General features: G+C 56.1%; 1 protein-coding gene across 1 annotated transcript; it reads left to right on the plus strand.

Moving 5' to 3' along the window:
* The first annotated feature begins 8,482 nt into the window (after nucleotides 1–8,482).
* On the plus strand, nucleotides 8,483–9,605 carry LOC122320591. Its single transcript, XM_043208784.1, has 2 exons — nucleotides 8,483–8,657; nucleotides 8,854–9,605. Exons 1-2 carry the CDS (start codon nucleotides 8,483–8,485, stop codon nucleotides 9,603–9,605), a joined length of 927 nt encoding a protein of 308 aa, XP_043064719.1.
* Nucleotides 9,606–10,580: the final 975 nt, after the last annotated feature.

Below are 10,580 nucleotides of genomic sequence, written 5' to 3' on the forward strand. Positions count from 1 at the left end.
GAGGACGCGCGACAGGCGTGCCGCCGCAGGAGTCGACGCGGGAGCCATTACCGGCGTCAACGAGGGAGATCGAGTCGTCAGACAGCAGAACCACGAATACGTTATTGTAAAGCCACAAGCAATAAACCCAACACATATTCTAAATCTAACCTAATTCTGTGTTCTTCTTTGGTCTCGGGGTCACGCAACAATAAATTTGGTGGGACGAACACACAAACTCAACTGAGCTAGCCGCACGTTTACGTAGCGAGCGGAGACATAAAAAGCAATTCGTTACATCTGGCGCCCAAGCGTGATACTCAGACCAAAGAGACCAGAATAGGTATAGAATGGGGAAGTCCTGGTTATACAACCTTAAAAAGGACGATTTCCCGGCGATCGCAAGCGCCCTAGGCATCGAGCTAGAGGGCCTTGTAGAGAAAATGAGGCGGACACTGGCCGAATTCATCGACCACTCCGAACATGATCATGAAGCGCTGGCAATTCTGGCGGCCCTGGAAAGGGATTACGCCGAATACCCTTCGGTCGGCCTGAAAGTCACCGGAGCCGAGGGCCTGGTGCGCAGTCTGGACGTGAGCAGCATGCAGAACGCCGGCAGGAGCAGCAGCCGCGACCGACGGGAGAACAGCAGGGAGAGAAAGAGCGACAACCGCGAACAACGCGCGGAAAATGGCAGACAAGGACAGGATTATGCCAAAGTCGCAAAACAAGTCAGGGAGTGGAGTTTCCGCTACAACGGGAATGAAAAGCCCCTGGAGTTCCTCGAACAAGTGGAGTGGTCGGCCATGACATACGGGCTAGATATAAACCAAATTCCGAGGGCAATGCCGGAACTGCTTCAAGGCAGAGCGCTCAAATGGTTCATCACCAACAACAAGTTCTGGGAGACCTGGGGCGGATTTAGCCAGAGCTTCCAGGAGTTCTTCTTGCCCAGGGGGTTCATGAACAAACTCGCAGATCAGGTCAGGCAGAGGAAGCAGAACCACTGCGAAAGCTTCAAGGACTACATGGTAGACATGCAGACACTGATGCGACCCCTGGGCTTGAACAAGGACGAAATCTTGGAGCGGATTAAGGAAAACAGCACCCCGACACTGCGGCTGTTTATCCGCCCCTACAGGTGCCAGAACCTGGATACCCTGATGGCATTAGCGGACGAATTTGAGGAGCTCGACCAGCAGAGGGAACGGTTCGAGCAGGAAAACGTCACAAAAACCCGATACCATGCGCCGGCCATGAGGAGGGAACCAGCAGCAACGTGCAGGCGCTGTCAAGAGGAGCCAAACGAGCTCAACGCACGGCCGGGATACATAAATAATCCATTCCAGGCATGCCGGAGATGCGGAAGCCAAGACCACTGGGCCAAAGAATGCCGCAATAGAAGGATCGCATTCTGTTGGAGATGCGGAAGAATAGGCGTCACGAACGGCGAATTCTGCGCACGAGCGGGAAACGCCAAGCGACCTCAGCCACCGAGGGGCGGCCAGGGATCGCAAGGTGCTGCCTCTCGAAACTAATGGGCGACCTGAAGGCGGAAGAGATGCAGCTGTCCGCCACAGTGCTCATAAACAAGCGAAAAGTGAAGGCCACGGTGGACACTGGCGCCACGGCAAGCTTTATAAGCGAAGAGTTGGCGGACAGGCTGCAGGCCGCCGGTAAGGTCGTACCGACGAGAAGGCAGGAGCTGAGGCAATACCTGGGAGTGGCATCATGGTACCGACGTTTTGTACCCGACTTCGCCACACTGGTCCAGCCGCTTAATGCCCTACTCCGAAAGAAGGTGAAATGGGAGTGGACCGACGACCACCAGAAGGCGTTCGAGGCGGTCAAGGCCAGGCTGGTCGCAGACCCAATCCTGGCATGCCCAGACTTCACGAAGACGTTCATGCTGCAGACAGACGCCAGCGACTACGGGCTTGGCGCCATACTCACGCAGCATTCAGATCAAGGCGAGAGAGTAATCTCGTATTCAAGTCGCTCCCTAAATGGAGCGGAAAGGAATTACTCCGCAACGGAAAAGGAATGCTTGGCGATTGTATGGGTCATAAGGAAGTTGCGACCATACCTGGAGGGATACCACTTCAAGGTGATCCCGGATCATATGGCACTGAAGTGGCTCAACAGCATAGAGAGCCCGTCGGGAAGGATTGCGAGATGGGCGTTGGAACTCCAGCAGTATGACTTCGAAATATCCTACCGGAAAGGCCAGCTCAATGTCGTGGCAGACGCCCTGTCGAGACAGCCACTGCCAGCGAAATGTCGCAGAGCTAAGACGACAAAGACAGGCCCGAAGACTGCGGAACGCGACTGGATAGCGGAAATGAGAAGCAAGGTGGCGCAGAACCCCCAGAAATACCCGGATTACAGGCTGGAGGGCGATCAAATGTATCGCCACATACCCCACAGGGCGGGGAACGAGGACGTGGTCGCGTGGAAGCTATGCGTACCCAGAGGATCGAGACAGAGGGTGATAGCGGAAAACCACGACGCGCCAACAGCCGGTCACTTGGGCAGCAGGAAAACAATCGCAAGAGTGGCTGCGAGGTACCACTGGCCGGGCATGCATAGGGACGTCAGAGCCTACGTACGTAGCTGTGAGAGCTGCATGAAGTTCAAGCCGAACCAGCTGCAGGCGGCAGGCAAAATGTTGACGCAGATTCCCGAGGAGCCGTGGGCGACAGTGTGTGCCGATTTTGTCGGGCCACTGCCGCGTTCAAAACACGGGAATGCAATGCTGCTCGTGCTGGTGGACCGATTTTCGATGTGGACCGAGTTGGTGCCGATGCGGAAGGCGACCACAGAATCGCTGCAAAAGGCGATAAGGGGAGAGAATCGTCCCGAGGTATGGCGTCCCGAAAATCCTGATCACGGATAACGGGGTGCAGTTTACCAGTAGGTCCTTCAAAAAATTCCTCGAAGAGTTGGGGGTGCGACACCAGTTTACGGCGCCGTATACACCCCAGGAAAACCCAACAGAAAGGGCAAATAGGACCGTAAAGACGATGATCGCCCAGTTTGCAGGGGCCGACCAAAGGACGTGGGACGAAAAATGGCCAGAGTTACAGCTGGCCGTCAATACCAGCGTGGCGGAGTCCACTGGGTCCTCGCCAGCATTCGTCACCCAAGGTCGAGAACCCCGACTCCCGAAGGCGCTATTTGATGAACACACGATCGGGACCGGCAAAGCCACGCAAACACCAAGTGAGAACGCACAAAAATTATCGGAAATTTTTGAGTTAGTAAGGCGTAACATGGAAAAGGCGGCGCAGGATCAGGCGCGCCATTAGAACCTGCGCAGGAGGCCATGGACGCCAAAGATTGGTGATAAAGTCTGGGCCAAGGAGCACCACCTGTCCAAAGCGGTGGACGGCTTCGCGGCAAAGTTGGCCCCCAAATATGACGGGCCATTTACGATTGTTGATTTTGTTTCCCCGGTGATATGCAATTTGCGGCACTGCCTGAGTGGCAAGGAAAAAGGTCTCACATTAGTGAGTTAAAACCAGGCTCTGAGGGGAAACAATGAGTAACGGCCGTCATTGCGGGGGCACACTGTACGGGTGTTTCGTAAGAAAGGGAGAGGACGATACGGAGTATCGATGCAGTGCCTCCCACACACACGTACTTGGAACGAGAGCGCCAGGAGCGCGAGAAGCGGGTCAGTGGAGGGTACATAAGGGGCGATCACCGTTACCGGGTCACCAACACCAGCGCAAGAGAAAAGCTTTCACCGGTAACGGGACCCCGATGGAAGAAAGGTGGGAGAGGACGAAAACCGAGGTATCGTCGGAGGCGACGGATAGAGGTTCAGTCTTTCCAACCTTTTTCGCCAAGATGTCCGGACGTGTTCACCACCGCCAGCTACAGCAGCAGCAGCCGCAGCAGCATCAGCAGCAGCCGCAGCAGCATCAGCAGCAGCATCAGCAGCAGCCGCAGCAGTCGCAGCAGCATCAACAGCAGCCGAAGCAACAACAACAGCAGCCGCAGCAGCAACAACGGCGGCAGCGACAGCAGCAGCAGCCGCAGCCGCGCAAGCGCAAGGTCGGCGCGGAAGGCCGCGGCCGACGGCAACATCCAGGGGCGAAATGGAGGCGTCGGTGCTCGTCGTCGGCACTCCAGCTTCTGGCGTCGCCGTTAGTGTCGCGGTCCCCGTCGCCGGCCTGGCGCGAGGTGTCGGAGAGGGAGATGTCCTCCGACGAGGAGGTCGACGGCGGCCCCACCGGCGAGATGGAGACGGTGGAGTTGTCGTCGACGGAAGAGGAGAGCGACGGAGGTGAGACGGTGACCCCCGTGGTCTCCTCTGATGAGGAGGGCACCCGGAGGGCCAACCAGGCCCGGAGGGGTTACCGTCAGGTAAGGCGGGTGGTGGATGACGAGGGGTATATCCCGTTCGGGTCGGCGGCCACGTCGGAGAGGCCGGAGAATGAGGAGGTCATCGAGGCCCGCCGACGAGCGACGATCGACAGGTTGGTGGAGCGGCAGGTGGAGTGGATGGCTGCCGTGAGGGAATGGAGGAGAAGACTGCAGCAAGCGGAGGACAAGGAGGCCGCGTTGTGGACACCGGCACCTCCGCCGGCAGCGCCCTCGCAGCCGCCGTTGCCACCCACATCGCCACCGAGGACGCCGCCACCACCACCGCCGCCGAGGACGCCGACGCCACCACCACCGCCGCCACCAAGGACACCAACGCAACCACCACCGCCGCCGTCGATGAAAAGGCCACGGCCGAGGACGCCAACACCACCGCCGCCGAGGAGGCAGACACCACCACCACCACCACCGCCGAGGAAGAGGACGCCGCCGCCGCCGCCAAGGACGCCCACGCCGCCGAGGAGGCCGACGCCACCGTCGCAGCCACCGCTGCCGCTCGCGTCGCCACCGAGGACGCCGCCGCCACCACCGCCGCCACCACCGCCGCCACGTCCACGGCTGCAGAGGCAGTCATCGTGCCCGGGATACCAGCAGGAGTCATTGTGGGCATTTGGGATAGGGCAGGATGACACCACGAACACGTACGAATATATTTCGGTGGAGTCACAAACCGCACACGCGAAATCACAAAAATCAAAATATAAATCACATAAAAAAATATATAAATAATAGTAATCCAGCGGCGGCTGCATCAGGTCCAGCGAAGACAGGTGGAGGCGGGCGATTTGCAGATAAGCTGGAAACAAAAGGAGTAAAGGTTAGGCATGTACGCAAAAGGTACGCAAAAAGAATCTCACCTGTGGCAATGCCGTCACGGCCAGCCTGTGGTATGCCACAGAACGAGGGGCCGCGGGGAAGGAGTGGACGTCCGACTGAGGGCGGTCCAGCAACATACACGGAGTGGGTTCGACGTGCAGCGTGAGTCCCCCTGGAGCCAGCCGGAGTCTCTGGAGGGCAGACGGTGAGTTGTTACACGAGTTAGCAAAAGATATTTAAACTCAAAACTTACCTGGGAGTCCACGGCCAAATTCGGACGGCCAGCCAGAGCGGGGAGCCGCGGCGAGGGGGAAGGGAAAGGGGTGGGTAGACGGCCGGGCATATTGGCCTGCCGGGACGCGCTAGGTCAGGGTCGGCGCCCCGGCGCATACATCGTTGGAAGGATTCCGCGGCTCGACCCGGCTTGGAGTGGCCTAAAAAAAGGAACATTTAAGTGGTAAAAATCAAGAAATTAACATCAAAACACTTACCATAACAAAACCACGAGGCCGGCGAACTATTGGGAATGGGGTCGCCACGATAACGGCGGTCGATCGATAGTGCGATCGATGGGAGCAAAGAAAAAATGGAAACATCGCTGGCCGGTCACACTGGTTATGACTGCAGCCCTGAGGAGTGGCAACGCCACGATCGATAGACGAGTTATCGATTGTGCGCGGGGAAAAACTACGCGGGAAACGGTTCGAATTCGAACGAGGATCGGAAGGAGTCGCGCGCTGGGAGTTTTCGACAGTCAAGATGCCCTGGTCAAAAAGCCCAACGACGGGAAGTCTACATAAGCTGAGACTTAGGTGCTGAGATTGGAGGAGCTCTCAGCCGTGGCAGGAGGAGGTCGACGAGGGAGTGGCAGCGGCCACAAGGATCGAGGATGGACGTGTGCGCAAGGAGCCGTGGGGGTCAAGATGCCAAAGTCGAGATGCTGAACGACCAGGTAGGGTCAAATAGGCTGAGGCTGTCCGGCTGAGATCCAAGAGGCCCTTGGCCGCACTCAGGAGTTGGAGGTCGACGTGGGACGGAGGCGATTCGAGGACGTTTTCCCCAGGAAATTCCGGAGCCCGAAGCTTTCAAAAGTTTCCGAAGGAAGGGGGAGATGTAAGGAGTTGTAAATCTCCTTACAATTTCGAGTGCAGGAGAGCTGCATAGCAACAGCGGGATGCGCTGTGTGCGATGGTTAAAAAAGGGAAATAACGGCTCCAAGGACTTTGGACTCGATGCTGCGGTGAGTCTGCAGACTTTGGACCCAACAACAGCAAGTCTGCGGACTTCGGACCCGCGCAAAGAGGAGAGACCGTGAATTAACGGTACCGCGGCGGACTTTGTACCCGTTATAACGGTGAAGTCCTGGACTTTGCACCCGTATAACGGTGAAATCGGCGGACTTTGGACCAGCACAAAAGGGAATGACCGTGAACTAACGGGACTGGTCCTGCACTTTGGACCCGATCACGCCACTTGTCCTGCACTTTGGACCCAATCACGCCACCGAAGGAGGGAAATAACGGGACCAGGGTGGCGTATAAAAGGAGGACGCGTGCAGGAAGCGGGACAGTCAAGTGAAAGTCGTGCAAGAGACCGTACCAACGCGAGTGAAAGCCCAAGTGAACAACAAGTGCCAGGATACCAGGAATCAAGATCGCCGAGTCGAGAAGCCCAACGACGGTCACGTCTACATAAGCTGAGACTGCCAAGCTGAGATCCCGAGGGTACAAGGTAAGTTGTAGGGTGCGTCTACGAGTCTCGAAAACGACGGTATTGGTGGAGTCCGAGTAAGTGGATGTTGTGCGAAAGGTACCCAGCGTCGGTTCGCATGAGATATTGAGAACCTGCTGAGGGCCAGCTGACGAAGATCCAGTGGATGTTGTGCGAAAGGTACCCGGCGTCGGTTTCTCATGAGAGATTGAGGACCTGCTGAGGGCCAGCTGACGAAAATCCCGACCGACTTCAGGGTAGAGCGTGGAGTGTTGACTGCAGCAGCGCTGCTTAGCCCTCCAGTAAGGTTTTCTGCTCAATATCCGCCAAGTTGTGAGAGACTCGTAGCGAGCCTAGTACGCGACCGGTGCCCGAAAGACTCGGCATGGCAGAGGACGCGCGACAGGCGTGCCGCCGCAGGAGTCGACGCGGGAGCCATTACCGGCGTCAACGAGGGAGATCGAGTCGTCAGACAGCAGAACCACGAATACGTTATTGTAAAGCCACAAGCAATAAACCCAACACATATTCTAAATCTAACCTAACTCTGTGTTCTTCTTTGGTCTCGGGGTCACGCAACAATAAATTTGGTGGGACGAACACACAAACTCAACTGAGCTAGCCGCACGTTTACGTAGCGAGCGGAGACATAAAAAGCAGTTCGTTACATCATTTAACTTGGTTCGCTTTCCTTTTACTCCTAGGCCAAAGCCTTGGTGTATTAGGGACCCGTCCGTATACCACGCTATGATGTGACTCGCCATGGAATGCACATCCTTCATGGTGGTCCATTCTTTCTTGTTGCTCAGATGAGCGGAGAAATTCTTTTGGAAAATGAATTCTACTGTCGCTGCTTGTGTGCTTAGTTTTCTTTTAATTTGCACGTACCGATCGATTCCTGTTTGAATTAACGATCCGTTAACATTTTTGGTATTTTTGGGTTGGGTATTGACTAGCTTGTCAGTAAGGGCTGACGAACCTGTTCCTTGAAAACTAGTGAGATGTTCAAGAGGGGGCTTAGCTTAGGCCACCAGGCGGTGGCCTATCCGCAGGTTGCGGATAGCGAACGGCCTTTATAAGGTTAGTTGCGAATAGGCGCAAGCTAATAAGCAACCCCGGTCAACAGCGGGTACACCGAAGTCGGTGTACTGACGAGACGCTTGTCTGGCCGTCTTCATATTATAGCCTCACACACCCCCTTTCCTCACCTACCAACTTCCCTTCCACAGTCTCACTCCGGTGCCGGACTAAGGTGTCAAACGACCCGAGCCAATAGTCAGCCTGGCTGGGGGCCCGGATCAACAACTATCCCAGTCTCTCACGGAGGGTTCAGGCAAGTGGCGACCGCCTGTCCTAATTATGCCTTACCCGGGTATGGCGGATCTCTGCCCGGGCGGACCTTACATTCTCCGCAACTTGTGGGAGTAGAATATGAAGAAGCATACGAAAAATAAATTACCGCAGGACATCCTTGCCTCGAGTGTCGCAAGGCATTTCGAAAACCAACTCCTCGACGGAGAGCAACACCAGGTGGGACCATCCCCACCCAGTAGCGCAGCCACCGCCAGGAGTGCGTCACGGACGCAGAATGTGGGACATCCCCCACAATGGTCAACTGTCCCAGTCCGGGAACGTGCGCGACCAGCAGGATCATCCCGGCTGGTCCAAGGTCAAGTGGTACCTCAGGTACCTCCAGCAAGGCATGACCCTTGACGAGGCACTGAGGAAGGCAAAGGGAGGCACGGCCAGCGGCCCACCTGCCAGTAAGCGGGGAAACAGCACCCTCACCCCTCCGACGGACACCCCAAAGAGGTCGAAGTCAGAGGGCAATAAAGAGGCAAAGGCACCTCCCTCCCGCCCAAGGCCTGAGGAGCCCTGCACCTCCAAGCAGCTACTGGCACACTCAGCATGCCGAAGGTGGGTGAAAGGAGTGAATACAGCCACCCTCCACCTCCAAAGCCCCTCTCACTGGCACACACACCTCCTATGCGGAGGCCACCAAGAGAGTCCGAGTGGCGGTGTTACCTGAGGAATACCCACAGGTGCACCTGAGCCACGAAGAGCTGTCCGAGTTGGAGGAGGCCATCATGGACGACGTGGTCATGTCGGCATGGGATACGGCAGTCGCATTTAGAGCTATCCACTTCAGGGTCGGATATCTCCTTATCGAGTGCCTGGACCAGGACTCCGCGGACTGGCTGAGGGCCTTTGTGCCTCAGTTAAGAACGTGGAAGGGCTTGCCCCTAGGAACTAGGGTAGGAGAGGACATCCCAGCGGTATTCAATGTTACGGTCTTCTGCCCCAGAAGCGCGGAGAGAAGTAATGAGGAACTTCTCATGATGTTTGGGCGCCAGAACAAGCTGAAGACGGACGCCTGGAAAGTGATCTCCCGGAAGAACGATGGAGGCGGGGCACTCCTAGTTATCGGGATTGACCAGCTCACCCGAGACGAAATCGTCTCTAAGGGGCACCAGCTGGACTTTAGATTCGGCACCGTCTCGGTGAGCGATCTAAGAAGAGCGGAAAAGAAGGCTGCGGCAAACGAAGCGCCCTCTGGCCCCACAGTTGGCAAAGAGGTGGTCGAGGATTCCCTCGTCCTCACCGACGGGAGGAGTGAGGATGAGGAACATCTCATGCCCTTCCAGGGCACTGCCCAGGATCCCTCCCTAGATGCCAGCTGTGGCCGTCGTCACACTGACGGAAGGCAGTGAAGGGGAATGTCCGCCCCATTCACCAACTTTGGAGCATCCGCTCCAATGATGGCTGCAAACATCAGCAGAAAGCTAGCCCAGGTGAACTTACACCGGACCAAGGCGGCATCAGCCGTTCTGGCCAGGCTGTTCACCACTCAACATCTCGGGCTAGCTTTTGCCCTTTTGGCAGCTGGAAAGCAGAAAGAGACGCCCCATGGTGAAACGGCTCCGCATCTCCACCCGCCTGACGCTCTACAACAAAGAGATCAGGAAGGCCAAACGGAAGAACCATAGAGATTTCTGTGAGGCAATCAGCACTACCCATGAAGGGGCCAGATTGCACAAGGCTGCACCAGAAAGTAACCTAGCCTTGAGGAAATGTAGTAACACCTACACTTCCGACGACAGGGATACACTAACTTTCCTCTTTGATACACACTTCCCTGGGAGCTCACCGCTGGAGGAAGATACGTCCACCCCAATGGAAGCAATATCCACTCCGAGACACCTCAGACCAAGCGCAGAGGACTGGGCAATTGTCAAGTCTCTAGTATCTCCGGAGAGACTTAAATGGGCAATTTGGACCTTTAAACCATTTAAGTCACTTGGTTTGGATGGTATCTCGCCATCATTCCTGCAGCAGGGACTGGCTTTACTCCTAATCCGCTTAAGGAGACTGATACTGAGCAGCCTAGTAATTGGACACATCCCAAATGCGTGGTGTAGAGCTAGGGTGGTCTTCAACCCCAAAGCAGGGAAGAAAGACATCACCAACCTAAAGTCCTTCAGACCTATCAGCTTAACTTCGTTTTGCCTTAAAACGTTGGAAAAGCTGGTAGACTACCATATTAGGAGCACAGTTCTTAAGGACTGTCCGCTGCAACCCACGCAGCACGCATACAGGTCAGGTCGTTCAAAAGACACTGCACTGTAACAACTTTGTCACACTCTTGAAGGGGCAGTGGACAACAAAGAAGTTGAAATCTGCGCCTT

This window comes from Drosophila ficusphila, unplaced genomic scaffold (genome assembly GCF_018152265.1).
Source record: "Drosophila ficusphila isolate 14025-0441.05 unplaced genomic scaffold, ASM1815226v1 contig_636, whole genome shotgun sequence".
NCBI lineage: Eukaryota > Metazoa > Arthropoda > Insecta > Diptera > Drosophilidae > Drosophila > Drosophila ficusphila.